We start from the raw sequence: 19,479 nt of genomic DNA on the forward strand, positions 1-19,479 counted from the left end.
AGTGCCATTCTGTTGGGAACTATTATTCTATTTTAAGGCATTCTGCTGAGAACTATAATGTACCATTATTCCATTTTTCGGCTTTCTGTTGGGAACTATAATATACCATTATTCTATTTTTAGGCATTCTGTTGGGAACTTTAATGTACCATTTTGCTTACAGTCAACCAGTAAACCACTAGTGTATGCCCTGGTTCAAGAGGAATTAAATCAAGAAACAGTTCATCAGTATGTTGGCCATGAACCCAGTGGGTTCACGTTCAATGCCATTTCTCTTGATCCTGCAAGTAAGATATATTTGATAACTTTAAAATGCCATAATGCCTTCTCTTATCAAGTACTGCATGTATCTTCAAAAATTATTGCCTGCATTCATTATTTTTGTCATTTTGAACTAAAATTCTTTGTGATATTGAGAAAAATCCTGTTTAATTCATATAAAAAAAAATTGTTATTGTGATTATAACGCTGCTAGCTGTTGCATTTTTCACAATAATAAAAACACTGTAATAATTTCTGAATTCACAGTAGTATTTGGTTATAAACCTCTTGCACACACCATTACTCTTAGGATGGTAGCTAGTAGTGTGATTCTTCTTCAATCCTGCCAGGTTAAAGAGTTCTTAGATGACTTTGGACTCACAATTTGTTCCCTGGTCTGAGTGTATCCTCCCAGGTATCCCATAGTGAACAATGGAGTGGTTCTGATTTTGTCAACAAATAAAAACGAATCCACTGCAGAAAAACTACTATGTTTATAACAACCCAGTAGTTAACACTTCGATGTTACCAGGAATATCAATAATGTGGTCATTTTTGTAAATTTCCTGTTTACAAAACTTTTAATTAATCAATTTTCTTATCCCAAGCATAGATTACATTAGCTGTATTTGGCACAATTTTTTGGAATTTTGGATCCTCAATGCTCTTCAACTTTGTACTTGTTTGGCTTAATAAATATTTTGAATGTAGACGAAATGTGTGTCTGGCATATTGAATTATAATCCTGGTACATTTGATAACTATTATTAGCCTAGAAAGTGCTACTATACACATAAATTAAAACAGAGATACAATTTGTTGAAAAAGTTTGTTGAGAAAAAACCCAGTTTTTATAATTATGCCCTAAATATGAGGACATCTGGTCAGTGCATTTGTTTATCAATATAAAACTTGGTAAACAAGTTTATATGACAATAGTCAATAGACAATACACATTTACATTAATGGTTATGGCATCCAAATTAAGACAATAAAGTTACAATAGTTAAATTGATTACAATTATATTAGAGTGACAGTGGTATTCACAGCAAAGGAAAAAAAAGGCTATAAATATCAACAGTTAACACATTATTATATGACATAAACTCTCAGAAAGATATGTCAAATTAAGGGGTTTTTTTACTTAGATTTTTGAGACTCAAATGTTTTTTTTATACGACCACAAAATCTCAAAACTTTTGGTCATATATTGGTATCGCATTGTTGTCATCGTTGTCCTTTTTGTCGTTGTCGTCAGCGTTGTCCTAAGACAGATGGTTTCAGGATAATAACTTCAGAATAAGTAAATAGAAATCAATAAAATTTAACACAAAGTTTATAACCACATAAGGAATCTTTGATTATCATTATGCAGGATAAACTAGAAATAATCTTTGTTCCTATAGATATTTGAGGGGGGATAAGATCTTTATCGGGACCCTGGGATCGGGTGTTTTTAATTGGAATTTCGGGATTGACCCTTTCGGGATCTAGGAATTCTTTATTCGAATATCGGGACCTCATGATTTCGTGTTTTTAAGTCCGGGATTTCGGGATTTCCTGTTTTTAAGCCCTGGAATTCGGGATCAGGACCCCTCCTTACCCCCCTCATATTTAATTACAATTCTCTTTTTGACAGCAGTGTTGATTATCAATTAAAAGAACTAACATGTGGAATTATTTGTGCAATGTAATACTAAGCATTATATTTTCTCATGAAAAGGAAGTGCTGATGCCCTACATGCAACAAATTCGAAAGTTGTCTATTCACAAACATGTGGTTTTGTCACGGAATAGATAGCAGTGGCGGATCCAGAACTTTTCCTGACTGACCTAAGGGGGAGGGGGGCCTCTCCAGTCCTTCCTAAGTGATTCCCTATATAATCAACCAAATTTTTCCCAAGAAAGGGGGCCGCCCCCTGGATCTGTCTATGGAAAAGGAAAAAATATTCTGGATAATATCATTTCCACAGGAATAAATATTACAGTATATGTTCTTAACGGAATAAATAGTATAGAATATTTGTTCCAACAGGAATAGATATTATGACCATGTTTATAACAAAGTTTCCATTGGATCTTCTGTTAGCTGGAACAAATATACGTTGACAGTGTGATGTGAATATTATCTCTATTGGCCTTGTATATGATAAAGTGGCACTAGCTACAAAGAGTTAAAAAATCTAATATATTATTTTTTCTCTCTTTCATTAAGGTTTATGTACCTTTCTGTAGCCTTTTTTGTACGAATTTTTCAAACCTCAATTGTATCAAGACTACAGATATAATGAATATTAGAGATAGGCCATTTTGTACATATTCCAAGGGGACACTTGATACAAGGTGATATTTTTTACTGTTTCATTGCATTTGATAGAAAAAGTGGACTTTGTGGCAAATAAATCAAGATTTAGGAAAAATTCTGGATCTGCCACTGAAATAGTGAAATAATAATTTGCTGTTAGCATCCAGCAGTATGATTCAATTTTGTCAAAATAAGGTAAAAACATGAGAAGTAAGACCCATTAAAATATTACCATATATATACATGTTTAAAATACGACTGATGAACAAGGTATTGTTGGAACTCCCCTGTATTTAAATGTCTGGATCTGCCCCTCTAGAGAATCCCATTTTCAGCAGCACTTCAATGATGAACTGAGAGAGGCTCTTCAGTGTATAAACAAGAAAATGACTAGAAATGATTATCTCCCCTTAATTAGGCTGCATTGTAAATCACTGCTCAGATTAAGTTTTGTAATCAGAAACTGTTTTTATTTAATATTTTTATCTGAATTATTAAAAATGTAGTTCAGGAGGAATTTATGTAAAGAAGCTCGATTATTAAAATGAGTTAAATTGAAATGTAGCTGTTAAATTAAGACTCTTTGAAATAAAACATTGAGTAGATTTCAGATATGTGAATTCTCTAACCTAGAGCTAAATTCAAACTTGATCTAATATTTAGACTTGATCACATTTGTGTACATAGCATTGTCCATAAGGACAAGGTATATATCTAAATTAGAAAAAAATTATTCAAAAGTGAAAGGACAAGGTACAACTGATAAACAAATTACACATGGTGTTTATCATATCAAAATTCTATGACAGATTTGATTTTATGCTGAAAAGATTATTGCTAGAATGGAAACTTACAGAATATTTTGGGGTTATAATGCAAATCCAAAAAGTATAGAAATATGAAACCAATGACTTGAATGAATTTTTTTTAAAGAGGCACTAGCTGTCTTTGAAAAATCAATTCTTACTGATTGGACTCATTAGATATAAGATGATGTGGTATGAGTGCCAATGGGAAAACTGTCAGCTAATGTCTCAAGTTGTAAAAGAAAAACCATTATAGCATTGTATTGGTCAGAGTGCAGTCTTCAACACGCAGCCTTGGATCACACCAAACAGTAAGCTATAAAGGGCCCCAAAAAATGAATTAGTTCTCATATAAGTAACTGTAAACCAACTAATTTATTTTCGAGTCAGTCATGAGTAAAAAGATAACTCAAATATAAATTTTTCACGAATTTGTAAAACTTGGATCTTTCATTTCCTACATAAAATGATTAAGAATATCACGAAATTAAATCACCGCAAAGTGGAATAGAAAAGTAACCTCAATAATAAGTTGGTTTACAGAATATGGTTTGCTGACCCCCTACCGAACCATAGAGGGTTAGTAAAATCCATAGGAGTGAGGACCTTTGGGTATTACTTACCCTCTATGGGTCTGTAAGAAGAGGGTATGGAACGGTACATATACACAGTGGTGGATCCAAAAAAAATTAGATGTGTGGGCCAACTGACTGCCTATTTTAAGAGGGGACATGCTCCAGTCATGCTTCAGTGATTCCTTTTATAATTTAAAAGCAACAACAAAAATGAGGGGTATTTGGCCCCCTCTAAATCTGTCTCTGTTACAGGCATGGGGTTATGCAAATTTGTAATTCATCACATTTTTCTTAGGAACTACAATACAAGCATTTCTTAAATTTGGGTACAAGGTTTATATCATTCAGCTATACAGTGTGATGTGTTTTCAAACTCATCGCTAAACAACTTCCTGAAATATTTAGGCATGGGTATCATCAGTGAGCAGTAGCTCGCTCCTGAGTTTCACTTGTATTTATTGAAACAGATTGATAGATTTTTTTTAGGTACTTGAAATTTAAATATTATAGTCCTCTACAGTGACAAGAAGTCAAGAAGCCTGTATTTTGTTAAAGGAATTTATATATTGCTTATTTCAGATAAACCACACAACCCAATGATAAATGCTGGAGCCATTCTGACCTGTTCTTTACTCAAGCAAAACATGAATCTTGCAGATAGATTTGATTACGTAAGTTTCCCTACTACTGTCAACCAGACTTTTTCTTGTGTTTATATAGTCATTTTTTAATGATTATTTGAGTTTATTATCTCCCCTTTATTAGCAGTTTTGTAATTCACTGCTCAGATTAAGTGTTAAGTGTCCTTTCTATATCATAGAAGGAGATCTGAGATTATTGTCAATGAGACAGCTATTGCAGGGGCAGATCCAGCCATTTTAAAGATGGGGGGTTCCCAACCCAGGACAAAGGGGTTTCCAACTATATGTTCCCATTCAAATTCATTGATTGGTATAAAAAAAAAGGTACCAATGAATTAAGGTTCCTCTAGATCTTGCACAGGCAAATTCAGAATATGTCAGGGACTGAGGCAAAACATGTTAAGTCCTCAATAGCACACCTTGACACGGTTATGTTGATGTAAATAGATATGCATTAGTTGAATGATTGTAGAATAAATTCAAACATGGATTATACAGAAATGTTGGGTATTATAACTATGACCTCAAATTATGAATAAAAAAATTGTTACTTAGAACAAGTGTGGACACAGATGAGTGTGGATAGTATGTATGGATGTTTGACAGTGTCTTATGACAAAATGAGTTCTATGTTTTTCCTATATGGTGTTATTAACTATGTTGCACGATGACAACAAATCTGAGCATTATGAGTGTTATTTATTAAATTTTGTATGCCCCCACCTACGATAGTAGATGGGCATTATGTTTTCTGGTCTGTGGGTCTGTTCGTTCGTTTGTCCCGCTTTAGGTTAAAGTTTTTGGTCAAGGTAGTTTTTGATGAAGCAGAAGTCCAATCAACTTGAAACTTAATACACATGTTCATTATGATATGATCTTTCTAATTTTACAGCCAAATTAGACTTTTGACCCCAATTTCACGGTCCATTGAACATAGAAAATGAAAGTGGGAGTTTCAGGTTAAAGTTTTTGGTCAAGGTAGTTTTTGATGAAGCTGAAGTCCAATCAACTTGAAACTTAGTACACTTGTTGCATATGATATGATCTTTGTAATTTCAAAGCCAAATTAGACTTTTGACCCCAATTTCACGGTCCATTGAACATAGAAAATGAAGGTGGGAGTTTCAGGTTAAAGCTTTTGGTCAAAGTAGTTTTTTTATGAAATTGAAGTCATATCATCTTGAAACTTAGTACACATGTTCCCTGAAGTATAATCCTCCTTATTTTAATGCCAATTAGATTTTTACCATATTTCAAGGTCCATGGAACATGGATAATAATTGAGTAGGGCATCCGTGTACTTTGGACACATTCTTTTTATGTTCAAGACGGGCATGGAGGAGACAGTAATTACATTAGTTACCAAATGATTATGATAGAATATATATGTTCTACATCTTTGATTTTGGATACATTTTGTAGCAAGGAGAGCTACACATAATAGGTTCTTTTTTCTTTCTTAATGGGAGATAATATCTAGTTTTAAGAACATGATATAAGGAACCTATAATTCAGTGGTTGTCGTTTGTTTATGTGTTACATATTAGTTTTTTGTTTATTTTTTTCAATAAAAATAAGGCCATTAGTTTTCTAGCTTGAATTGTTTTACATTGTCATTTCAGGGCATTTGATAGATGATTATGCGGTACTGGCTTTGCTCATTGTTTATGGCTGAAAGTGACCTGTAGTTGTTAATTTCTGTGTTTATTTGGTCTCTTTTGGAGAATTGTCTCGTTGGCAATCATACCACCTCTTTTTTATATGTATTTGCTTAATATTGGTATTTGGTATTTACTAAGAACTACCAATCCTTGTTAATTAAGATCATTGCAGTTAATAAAAAAAATGATTATGAAAACTGAATTGTACAGTTAAATACCATATAGTGGGCTATTTTAACGGGTGTAAATTTTCGCTTATTTTCAGGGATAGAACTAAATCGCCAAAATAAATTCTGCCTGAATTTAAAAATGTTCATACAAAGGTATTGATAAAAGTATTGAATCCATCAAAATAATAACCTCCAAATTATTTCGTATACCTTTTTCAATGAAAATCACCTGCGAAAATAACCCGCTATATGGTATCGAACAAAGCTTACAAACTATTGCACAAGTTCTAAAAATATGTTTCTTCTTCATTACTTTAGGTGACAAAGATGTTTAAAAGATTGACTGGTGGAGAATATCTGGCATTCAATAATGCTGTGTAAGTAGATATAGACAACACATCCTTCTTATACAAGTAAGTTTGATAACGGAAAAAGGGGCTGTATTAGAGACAACAACCCAACCAAAGAGTAGGAAACCATCCAAGGTCACAAAGGATCATCAATGCAGCAAGAAAATCCCACAACGGAGGTGACCTTCAGCTGGCCATAAACTACATGTATTGTGAATACTAGTTCATCGAAAATGGACTTCACACTTTATCTGAAACATAAATGAACCAAAATTAAACAAAAAAAAACATACAAGACTAAAAATAATAAAAGAGTTTTCTTTTGATAAAATTAAAAATGTTGTTACAGTACACGAGCGAAAAAAGATGGTCCCAAGGTAATGTCACCATCTAAAAATGGATGATTAACAATAGAAAATGAAAAGTAGACCATTTGAAATTTTGAAAGAGGTATTTAAATATTGGCTCAACTATGAAATTGAGTAATTTGTTTATTGTTTTATAGGTTTTTATCTGAGAGAGAAACAGCTGACCGCAATTTTGCTTTGGGATATTATATGAGAGAAAATAAGGTATGACATATTTATGTTATGCCCAATCAAAGGAGTAGGTCCAGTTAGTAATGATTTTGGCCTCAAATTTCAGGTTCATCTGACAAAAGATTTTGACCTTTTTTCAAACACTAAAGTGCCTATTTCATTTGAATCAATTAGTTTATGTGAAAGATTTGAACTGATTTAGTAATTCAAAACAATCCGATTCCAGCTCAAATATGAAAAATGAACCAAATATGCTGAAAAATGTCACTTTTCGGATGGTTTTTGTCAAAAGTGAAAGTGGCCACATCCGTGTTCATCCTCAACCTTTATATGTGTTATGTATTATCATAAAATACAACTTCCAAGTCAATATTAAGGATGAACACGAATGCAGCCACTTTCGTTTTACACGAAAACCATCCAAAATTTAACTAAAATGCTAGAATTGTGAAGAATTCAGTAATTTAGCATGACTTTAAGGTGTCAGTACCTGATACATGTTCATTGTATAGTCAAAAATAGCCCATATTAATGTAGCAGAAGCACTCTACTGTTCAATAAATAACTAAAAGTTAACATTTTATCAATTTTGTAAAACTGCTGTATTTTGAGGCCAAAAAGGGCTCTTACCGGACCTACTCCTTTAGATCTGTCATTTTTGTAGGTACTAAACCAGTAAATTATAGATTAACTATGAGTAGTTTTAATAACTCATCTAAACTTGGTAAACAGTTATTGACTTTATTTTCAGGGTTCAGTATTATTTGAAGATTTTCATGCTTATTTGAGTTTCCAAGTTATGAAGAATATTTAGTTACATCTGGTTATTTTATGTTGGTGTTTAATAGTCAACTCCGAACAATTTAGAACTTAACATATAATTTACACACCTGTATATTTATAGACCTTTAGATATCTTAAGGTTTTTCTCTGATACTTTGCTCTTTCGTTGGTATATATCCTTTATCTTCTTATCTTCATATACCATTATAATCTTGCCACAATTTTGACTTGTACAATAAGGGTGTATCATGAACTCTTGACGCAGCTCTAAAATTGAAGATCTCACAGTCTTATGCTAAACTTTACAGATTTTTTCTCATTCACTAAGACATTTAACATTGTTTTATTATTGTTTTTTCCACAATTGTTTTATGGATAATTACTTTTGGAACTCTAATGCTTGGTCATATAATACATATGGTTTAGATAGAACTTAATTAACAATAGGGTTGTTACCTTAAATACATATTTTTGTAAAAACATAAAAATTGTTTTCAGTCACATGAATAATTTTGACCAATGAAAAAACAAGAAACAAAGATATCCATTATGACTGTGCATTTAAACGTGATTATAAGCTAAAAAAATATTTTACTTTTCAGTGTTTCCCAGAGGGAACCAATTTGATGGAAACATTGGATTTTTATTTCCAGGTATGTCTTACTGGGTTAATTATTTTATTTAATGTGTTTTTGATGAGTTGTCTTCCCTGATTTATCTTGTCTATTTGTTTCATTGTTCGGTAAAGGGAATGATTTAAAATTTAGTCTGAAGCATATTAATGTTGAGTTGTAGTGAGAAAGCAAATTTTACATGTGCCCTGTAGCCACTATCTGTTAGCTGATAGCTTGAAATTTTACAACACTTGTACAAGTAACATTTCATCAGGTAAATGATGGTGTGCTGAATCTTTCAATGTATTTTTATATAAAATTTTGGGCCCCATTATCGAAATGGTCCACATTAAGGTCCAAAGCGTCCAAAATTAAATTTTTGTTTGAATTGAGAGATTGAACTTTTGTGGTTCTTTGAATATATATGCTAACTATGTATTTAGATATTTGGACTGGGAATTATTGGTTATTCTCAGTTAAATAATACCTCAACCAATTGCATGCAGTGATGCAGTTACAGACATTAGATTTATTTATTTTCATGTGAACAAATTTTTGTGGAATGCAGAAAAATTTCCTTTAATGGAAAAGTCTGCATCCAACCTGATAGAAATTTGTATTTTGTTGAACATTTAAATTTTTTGTTCAATAGTTCCAAAAGAATCCACAAAAAACGTGAAAAATAATAAATTCTCATTACTTATTGCAAACTGTTCTTGAAGTAATTATCACATAAAATGTTTAATTTTGATGAAAAAGTATAATCAGTGTCTAGCAAAAAAAAATTCATGTCATAAACTCATAGATATCATTTCCAAACTTGAAAGTTATTTATTTCATTTTCATTCAGGGTCATTTAGATAAGAGATATTAGTATTGTCTATTGGTATTGGAATGCAGAATTCTGTGAATTTGTGGATAGCAGATAACTAAATACTCCATGACAACACTAACAATAGTAATATTTATAACTTGCATTCTTTTATAACAAATTTTTATGTAGATTTAAAACAAACCCAAATATCTAACTCATTTTACAATTGGTTTGAAATGTAGTCACACAGCTTATTGAATGAAGAATTAGTCAAGTTCTATATATAAATTGGATTAAAAAAAAATTCAGAACATTAATTGGTCAGTTTTGGAAAAAAAGATGTGTATACAAAGACTGAGGACGAAATTATTTATATATGTATTTTGATTTCTAATTATTTTCCATGGCAGTTGACTCTAATACTATCGTGAGTATTGAGGAGGTACATTCTGTGGATTCATTATTTTTCATTGGATCATTTTCTAGATTTTTGTGGGTACAGGTCAACCACAAAGTTAGATTTCCAACAAATAACAAATTTTCAAATAGAATTCGGCAAAACCGCAAAAGTGGTGTAGTATAGAGAGCCGTGGTGTAGTGGTTAGTGCATCAGACTACTAACTCAAAGGTTCCTGGTTCAATTCCTGTTCGGGATGAAAATTTCAGGAACTCAATTTTCAGCTCTCTCTTGACACCATTTGCGAGTATGGTCTTGAGGAAATATGATAGTCCGTCAGAAGGGGACGATAAATGACTGACCCGTGTTAAGAGAGCCATATCTCTTGCACATTAAAAACACCCTTGTAGATTTCGAAAAAGAGTAGGCTAATGCCGCTACAAGGCAGCACTCGCACTGGCAAAGTGGAAAGGGATTAATATAAGTTGCAAAACTTGTTTCCCAATCCACTATAAATAAATATGTTTAAACTAAACCACGAAATTAAATATCCATGAATATACAAATTTTGCTCAATCCACAAACATTGGTACCTATGGAAATAAATGAATCCACAGTACATAATTTATCTTTTATTTTTTAGCTTTGTTCAATAGAAGCTGACTGTGATTCTGCCTCTGTGATAGCAGCTACTCTAGCTAATGGAGGGGTGTGTCCTACGACAGGGGACAAGGTGTTTTCTACCAACTCTGTACGGAATACTCTGTCATTAATGCATTCCTGTGGCATGTATGACTACTCTGGAGGGTTTGCCTTTGAGGTTGGTATTAACCTTGATCTCTATATATTGTATGGTATTAATTTCTATATGGATGATGGAAAATGTTAATTTTCATGGTTATTATTTATTCATTTTAAATAAATGGTTCAGATGTTGTTTTTTATACCCCCGCTTTAAAAAAGGGGAGGTATACTGCTTTACCTCTGTCTGTCAGTCCGTCATTCCGTCTGTCCCATGAATATTTTTCGTCGCATTTTTCTCAGGAACTACAATACAAGGATTTCTGAAATTTGGTTTCAGGATTTATATAAGTCAGCTATACCGTGTGATGCGTTTTCAGATTCATCACTCGACAACTTCCTGTTTACAGAACACTTGCATATTTTTACACTATTAATATTATCCACTTGCGGCGGGGGTATCATCAGTGAGCAGTAGCTCGCAGTTTCACTTGTTTTGTTTTGTTAAGCACTTAATTTCTTGATTAACCAAAACTTATAAAATTCCTACCTCCCTTGTACTTATACTCTATGCTATTTAAACCATTATAAACAATTACCTTTGCTTTTCTTCAAACCTTGGATCTAGCACACCAGGCATACTCAATTTGTGAATTTTATGTTTTCTTTCCGTATGTTACTGAGCTGTAGAATATGTAAGGTGCATTGTACAATGCAAGATATTTTTAAATCTACAATGTAGCTATTTTTTTTTGGAAGATATTTTAAATGAGAGGTGTTACACTTACCATGATATCATTTTCAACTTAATATTGATATTTTGAATGAGATATTATGAGGTGTTACACTTAAATGCAGTAGCAGAGGGGCCATTAAGTTTTACCCTTGTCCGTCTGTATGTCTGTACTTATGTAAATAGATATAGGAAGATGTGGTGTGAGTGCCAATGAGACAACTCTGCATCCAAATAACAATTTAAAAGGTAAACCATTATAGGTTAAAGTACGGCCTTCAACACGGAGCCTTGGCTCACACCGAACAACAAGCTGTAAGTCTGTATATCCCAAAGTTGGTTTCCGTTCTCATACTTTAGTTTGCCTCAACCAAATGTTATGATACTTATATACAATGATTATCACCACTAAATACAGATCAATTTTGAATGTTGGTGGTGTTCTAGAGTTTACAAAATTGCTAATTGTTTTGTTTCTGGTCTCTAACTTAAGTTTGCCTCAACCAAATGTTATGAAACTTGTATACACAGTGCTTATTACCCCAATATACAGATCAAGTTTGAACTTTGGTGCTGTCACTTTTATTTACTTTTACTTCCTGCATATTGATATTTTGAATGAGAGGTGTTACACTATTTGTTATATCAGATACAACTTAAAAGTACTGATTATAAATTGTATTTTATAGGTTGGTTTACCTGCTAAGTCTGGTGTGTCAGGATGTATAATGCTGGTTGTGCCAAACGTGATGGGTATATGTATGTGGTCTCCACCCTTAGATAAATATGGTAACAGTGTCAGAGGAATACAGTTTTGTAAGGTATGGATAGAATTATATAGATAAAGATATTTGCAACAAATTTTATGGAAAAAATTAATTCAAAAATAGTTTTATTTTTTTACATTCAGACTGTGGTTAAAAGTTATTTAGTAAGATTTTAATATCCCTACTTCCTACCTATTTGTTTTTTTAGTTTTAACACTATCAATCAATTTTTTTTTTTTTATATATAGCACTATAAGGTACTGAAACATCTGGATTAATTCTTGTCATCTGCGCAAAATACCATAATCTTTATTTTCATCAAATTGGGATAAGAATATTTTGTTGTCATCCTCATCTAATGTCTTCATAAAAAAATCATCTCTTCTGAAACTACTGGGCTAAATACCTTCAATTTTTAAATAAATGTTCCTTGGAGTATCTAGTTTATAACATGTTTCTGAAGTTTTGATCCATCGACACACATGGCAGCTATGGCTAAAAGTAGAACATAGGGGTCAAATTCAGTTTTTGGCATATATCTCAGAAAACTTAAGCATTTAGAGCAGTTCTGACATTGGAAAGAAATGTTCAAAAAAGGGAATATCTATCAGCCCTGAAATTTTCAGACAAATAGAACAACTCATTGTTTGGTTGCTGTCACTGAATTGGTTATTTTAAGGAAATCTTACAGTTTTTAGTTATTAACTTGAATATTATTAAGATACGTCAAGAAACATAGACACTATGGCTAAAATGGAACATATGGGTAAAAGCAAAAAAAACCCAAGAGCCTTGAATTACATTATATTGATATTTACAAGTCTACTGTTTTGGGTTATTTTTATTGTAAGAATACTGTCTCATTGTATTCCCATCAGAGAAGATTATATTAACTATACAGTGTTATTGTGTATTGATAATCAAACTTGATAAAATAAGGAGATGTGGTATGATTGTTAATATGACAACTATGCATTAGAAAATTGAATGAAATGGATATAACCAATGTCATGAAAATAGGTCACTGCAGCCTTCAACAATGATTAAATGCCAAAACAGAAAAAGAACTTAAAACCCAAATCATGTATGAATGTCCTATTATTTATTACCAAATACTTGAGTTTGTGTAATGTTTTATGATTTTGATATTATTTTGTAGGATTTTGTTGAGAAATTTAATTTCCATAATTACGATAGCTTAATACATTCTCCTAAGAAGTTTGATCCTAGAATTAGGAAAGCAGAATCCAGGGCCAAAGTTGTCGTTAATCTATTGTTTGGAGCTTATAATGGAGATGTTACAGCTCTAAGAAGGTTTGTATATGTAGACAATGTAGTGGATATGAAAGTTATTTCAATATTTTTTTCTAGTTCAATATAGTCAAACGTTCTTCCTACTCTCGGACAAGCACTAAAACATATCTGAATTATTACTATTTCACCACAAATTAAAATCCATCATGTCAGAATTTTGTGGTTATTGAGATAACACTTATAGTTTGTGTAATACATAAAACTCATTTAAAACTAGTAAAGTTTTCGACAAATATTATCATTAGTTTAGCATTAACGACTATGAATTTCAAATTTGGATGTTAAGAGACAATCAAATGACATCATTTAGACCTTTGTACGACAACACAAAATAGAGTTTCGGTTAGAATAATCAATTAAAATGTCAGTTTACTTGGTTTTTAAGTAATCAGATATACCTTTGAATCTGGGCTCTCGTGGCCACAGTTCACAATTAATTTCCTTATCATTTCTTTATAACGTTTGTTCACATTAAAAAATAATCGCACTGTGAATTTGCAAAATTTTGGATAAAATTAATGTGTATTATAAGTTTTTCATTCTGTCTTAAAAAGTTACTTATTTCGGTGCAGGTAATAAAATTATCCAAAACACATCAAGAAAGGACAAGTCAAGAGATGTCCCGAAAAAATATAAATTTCACCTTTTTGCAACTGGCATAATCACCCATTCCCACTGCTTAATAGCTAAAATAATGCATCTAAAAAAAAATTATTTTAACTTTCTTATTTCATTTCCACCCTATAAAACTAAGAAATGAATCAGAAAGGCAGATAACAAAGATAAAGAAAAAAACCCACTATAATAATAAGGAACTAATAATTATTTGTGCGGGTCTTTAATTGTGGTATTGGGCCTCCTGTTGAGTCATCTTCTATAATTTTCACAAGCTATTTTTTTTTTTGAATGACTTTTATAGCAAGTTAAGAATATAATGCAAATGTAAATTGACATCAGAGTATGTCAAGATTGATCTTACGTTTTAATACGTGAATAAGGAAGTTAGAACATTACTTAAATAAATCACTTCAATGTCAACACAATTTGTTTAACAGTTTATTGAATTACAACTATAGTTGTGAATGTGATCATTTCTTTAAAGATCTTAAGGTCAAGTTACAGTGAATGGGCTATGTCACAGATTTCAGTAAAATTTGGCATACAACTCTGACTCGATGAACTTCAACTGAAAATCGATAAAAATATTGCATTTATCTCAATTATCATTTGAAATAGTACTGATTGAATTCTTACAAAATGGGTGAACATTTGTATAGAAAGCACATAAAATCGGCGAAAACCCTTCTAAAATTTGTCTTGAAATCGTCAAATCTCAAATTCTACTCCATAGATTTTTCTTAAAAAAATATATGTTGTTGATACATAAATTTTCGTTATAATGATACAAAATAAAGATAGGGTCACCGACTTCGTTTTTACGGTATACTTCATTCAAAGTTGCGTTCTTTGAGAAACAATCCAACAAAATGTCGAAATAATCGTAACGTTATCGCGTTGCAGGCCGTAAAACGTTGATTTTTGACGTTTTTCACTACCAACAAGGGAACAAATAGATTATTAGACAAAAAACGAAGTCGGTGACCCTATGATTATTTTATATCATTAATACAGAAATTTATGTGTAAACAATATATTGTTTTTTAAGAAAAATCTATGGAGTGGAATTACAGATTTGGCGATTTTAAGACAAATTTTAGAAGGGTTTTCGCCGATTTTATGTGCTTTCTATACAAATATACACCCATATTAAAAGAAATCAATCTGCAATTTATCAGATTATAAAAGAGATAAATGTATTATTTTTTCGATTTTCATTTGTAGTTCAACGAGCGAAGGTTGTATGCAAATTTTTAGCAAAATCTGGGACATATCCCATTTACTGTTCCTTGACCTTAAGCATAAATCCAAAGTCTTAAATTCTATAGTAATTCCTTATTTTTCAGATATGCATTATTAGGTACTGATATGAACTTAGGAGATTATGATGGAAGAACAGCTTTACATGTTGGGGCTGCTGAGGGAAACGATAGCGTTGTTAAATTTCTGTTGGAGAAATGTAAAGTCAATCCATTCCCTAGAGACAGGTATCATTTTGTTATCTCTATCTTTTATCCAGTTCTATAAATTTGATGAATACATGTTAATTTCAAATTAAAAGAAGTACTGTTAAATTTATTTTTGACTAGATGATTAAAATTTGAAATTTCATTATTACATGTACCGGTATTACATATCCACTGTAGAGGGAGGGTAGGAGGGGTCCTGATCCCCAATTCCCGGGCTTAAAAATACGAAATCCCGAAATTCTGGGCTTACAAACACAAAATCCCAAGGTCCCGAAATTCAAAAAAAAATTTCCCAGATCCTGAAAGGGTCAATCCCGAAATCCAGAGCTTAAAAACACCTGATCCAGGATTCCGATAAAGCTCCAATCCCCCCTCACTGTATAATAAGGATCATAAATATTATGGTTGTACCAAATTAATACTTTCACTTGAATTAATTTGGCTTGTTAAATTTTCATAAAATTTTTAAAGGACAAAAATAAAAAAAATAAAAAAAACTTGAACCCCACACTTTATCAGAAAAAATTAATTCGATGTATAGCAGTTTGACAAACACGAATTTTTATCAATGAGAAGCTTAAAATTTAGTGATTTTAAAAAACGTCTGCTGAAATTCACAGAGTTATCTCCCTGTAGCGCTATGTACAGTACCACAGTAAATATTTATTTCATATTTTGTAAAATTAAAATATTACAGATGGGGATTTACACCACTAGATGATGCTGTAAGATTTGGGCACACAGAAGTACAGAAAATATTAGAGCCCTACACAGAGGAAGATAAAGACAATACAACTGTAGATTCTTGATGAAGGCTATAAATAGAAATTCTTTAGACCAATAGTTAGTTCCTAAAATATAATGTCTGTTAATGTAGTTATTGAAATTTAATGACTGTTAACTTAAAATTTAATGATTTAACATAGTTCATGAGTTTTAGATTTAATGAATGTTAACATAGTATATGAGATTTAATAAGTAATCTTTAAGCTGAATTACACCCATGATTACTGTGTTTTTCAGCCAGTTTTTAGCTCACCTGACCCAAAGGGCGTCCGTCGTCTTCCATAAACTTTTACAAAAATCTTCTCCTCTGAAACTAAGATGGCCACCACGGTTAAAAATAGAACATGGTGGTAAAATGCAGTTTTTGGCTTATAACCCCAAAAACAAAGCATTAAGAGCAAATCTGACATGGGTAAAAGTGTTTATCAGGTCAAGATCTATCTGCCCTGAAATTTTCAGATGAATCAGACAACCCATTGTTAGGTTGCTGCCCCATAATTGGTAATTTTAAGGAAATTTTGCTGTTTCTGGTTATCATCTTGAATATTATTATAGATAGAGATAAACTGTAAACAGCAAAAATGTTCAGCAAAGTAAGATCTACAAATAAGTCAACATGACCAAAATGGTCAATTGACCCCCCTAGGGAATTATTGCCCTTTTTATTCAATTTTTAACAATTTTCATAAAATTTGTAAATTTTCACTTACATTTTCCACTGAATTTATTGGGCCAAGTTCATTATAGATAGAGATAATTGTAAGCACCAAGAATGTTTAGAAAAGTTAGATCTACAAACACATCCCCATCACCAAAACACAATTCTGTCATAAATCCATCTGTGTCCTTTGTTTAATATTCACATAGACCAAGGTGAGAAACACAGGCTCTTTGGAGCCTCTAGTTCGTTTTAGATTGGAGCTGTTTGAAAAAGCCATGAGTGGTACAGATACAAAATAAAGAATATTGCAAACTTAGAATATTGGTGCATTTTATTATTATATTTACTAAACAGCCACAGACAAAATACAAAATATTTATTTGAAAAATTGACCAGTTAGACCCAACATTGCCATTTTCACCAGAAGATTGACCAAATAATATAGAAATGTAAAAGGTGTATTCTTTTTATACCCCTGAAATTATACACTTGCAGAAGGGGTATCAACAGTGAGTAGTAGCTCGCAGTTTCATTTGTTAATTTTCTCTTCAGAATAAGGATTTTTACTCATTTTCAATTATTTTTTTCTTGACAGAAATGTTGTCTGGGGGATGGGATGCAAGTTAGTAATTTTAACAGATGAAATTTTATCTTTTTACACAATTTATATGAAATTTATACATATACATTGCAGCTGATACATTGTACATATATGTATATCTGTAAGATCTGAAATAATTTGTAAATACCCAAATCAGTTGTATTGTGACTATTTGTATTTTAACAAGATGCATTGTATCTTTTATCTCCATACTATAAATTATGTATAAAAAGTATAAAAAGTATATAACATACAAAAACTCTTTAATGTACAGCTAGTCAGGTTAAATACTTTTGACTCAGGAATGTGTTCTTTCATTTATTACCATAATATGTATGAGATTTAAATATGACAAACCGATTACAAACCAATAGAAAGAACAGCAAATATCTTTGATGCATTTATTTTTGTTGGTGATGACTTTTGTGGATGGAGAAAAAAAATTGTTTCCATTTCTTGTTCATGTCATTGTAACTTAAAATCTGTATATTATCGAGTATTAAATTTGTTCAAATGTCTATGAAAAATCTGTATTGTTAATGAATCCACTGTAAATAAATGTCAAGTTGCCATAAATTTTGTAAGCAACTTGGAGATAGTGAAGATGTCTTGGCTATAAAAAAAAACTGGGTCACATTGACCTATATTTTTAAGTCTCAGTACAAGTCCAGATGAATTTGTATTCTTTGCCAGAATAAAGTCTTGTGATCATAGGTCATTATTTTTATAAGAATTTGTAAAATATACACACAAAAATACATTTGACCTTTAAGGTATTTTTTTAATTGCGACACAAGACCTTCAGTCCATGACCCTCGTGGTAGAAGCTTTATAAGATTTTAGATTTTTATTGATATTTTTTCATGATAAAAAAATACTCTGTTTTTGCGGTATTTTATTGTGCATAATACTTTTGTTTTATTCATATTTTGTTTGTTAGTCATTGTTCCATAAATTTTATTTTGTCAGTTTGGTTATATGTTTGAAAATTTAGCAATGTTCGATTTTTTAAAGGGTAAATATTATTAGTTACATAGTGTGTTAGTGACCTGATACAATATATATCTTCAATAAATTCCATTTGAGATGAGAGGGAAGTAACAAATTTATATTAATGACCATCTTAACATGTGGCATTTAGACTAGTGGCCTATCAAAGAAATGAGTCTTCAATATTGAGAACCTTCTTCAATTGATATAAACAGAAATAAAGGGCCCCCAACTCTTTCTTTAAAAAAAAGTTCAGTCTTGGACAAAAATGGGACCAAAAATTGCTTTTTCTCCAAAGATTGGTTAAATAATGTTGTAGTCCATTTATATTATCTCATATAATATATTAACAATTGATAAACCAGATATGTTCTTATTTGCCTTGACAATACATTTACAGTACCCTTTAATGTGTATGCTGTCTCTTAACGGTAATGACTTTAAAAAAACAGATGAAAGGGAGATGTTGTTTAGTCCACTTCAGTTGTGCTGTGCTGTGTATTTTATTTTTTATTTTGCATTTATTTAGAATGTCTTTATGATTATGCAATGTATTTCTCATTATACTTAATAATTTATACATGTTGAAATGTTTGTAATACGCATGATTCTTATTGTTATCTTTTCATCAAAGTTTTTGTTTTATGTTTCATTATTCTACATCATTTGTGCGTTTGTTGGGGGTAAAATCTACATCAGTATGTTGAGCTAAGGATGGATATTCCAATAGGGATAACTTTCTTATGACTGCTTCAATAACTGGTTCTCTATAGTCAGGGTTTGATTTGATTTTATATGTACATACCAGTCTAGAAAAGTGTTTTAAATATGTGAAGCAGTCATATTTATCACTGGAAAAACGCAGGGATCCAGTTACCCAAT

The 19,479-nt window shown here is 31.4% G+C and overlaps 1 protein-coding gene across 1 annotated transcript in view; it reads left to right on the forward strand.

The window, feature by feature from the left end:
- The window catches only part of LOC134691290 (glutaminase kidney isoform, mitochondrial-like), an 85,774-nt gene that overhangs the window by 29,440 nt on the left and 36,855 nt on the right, over positions 1–19,479 (forward strand). The window contains exons 6-8 of the mRNA XM_063551735.1: positions 124–287; positions 4,528–4,619; positions 6,739–6,797. Coding sequence (XP_063407805.1) covers positions 124–287; positions 4,528–4,619; positions 6,739–6,797 — 315 coding nt within the window. The remainder of the gene's footprint in view (positions 1–123; positions 288–4,527; positions 4,620–6,738; positions 6,798–19,479) is intronic.

The sequence above is a fragment of the Mytilus trossulus genome, chromosome 11, assembly GCF_036588685.1.
Source record: "Mytilus trossulus isolate FHL-02 chromosome 11, PNRI_Mtr1.1.1.hap1, whole genome shotgun sequence".
Lineage (NCBI taxonomy): Eukaryota > Metazoa > Mollusca > Bivalvia > Mytilida > Mytilidae > Mytilus > Mytilus trossulus.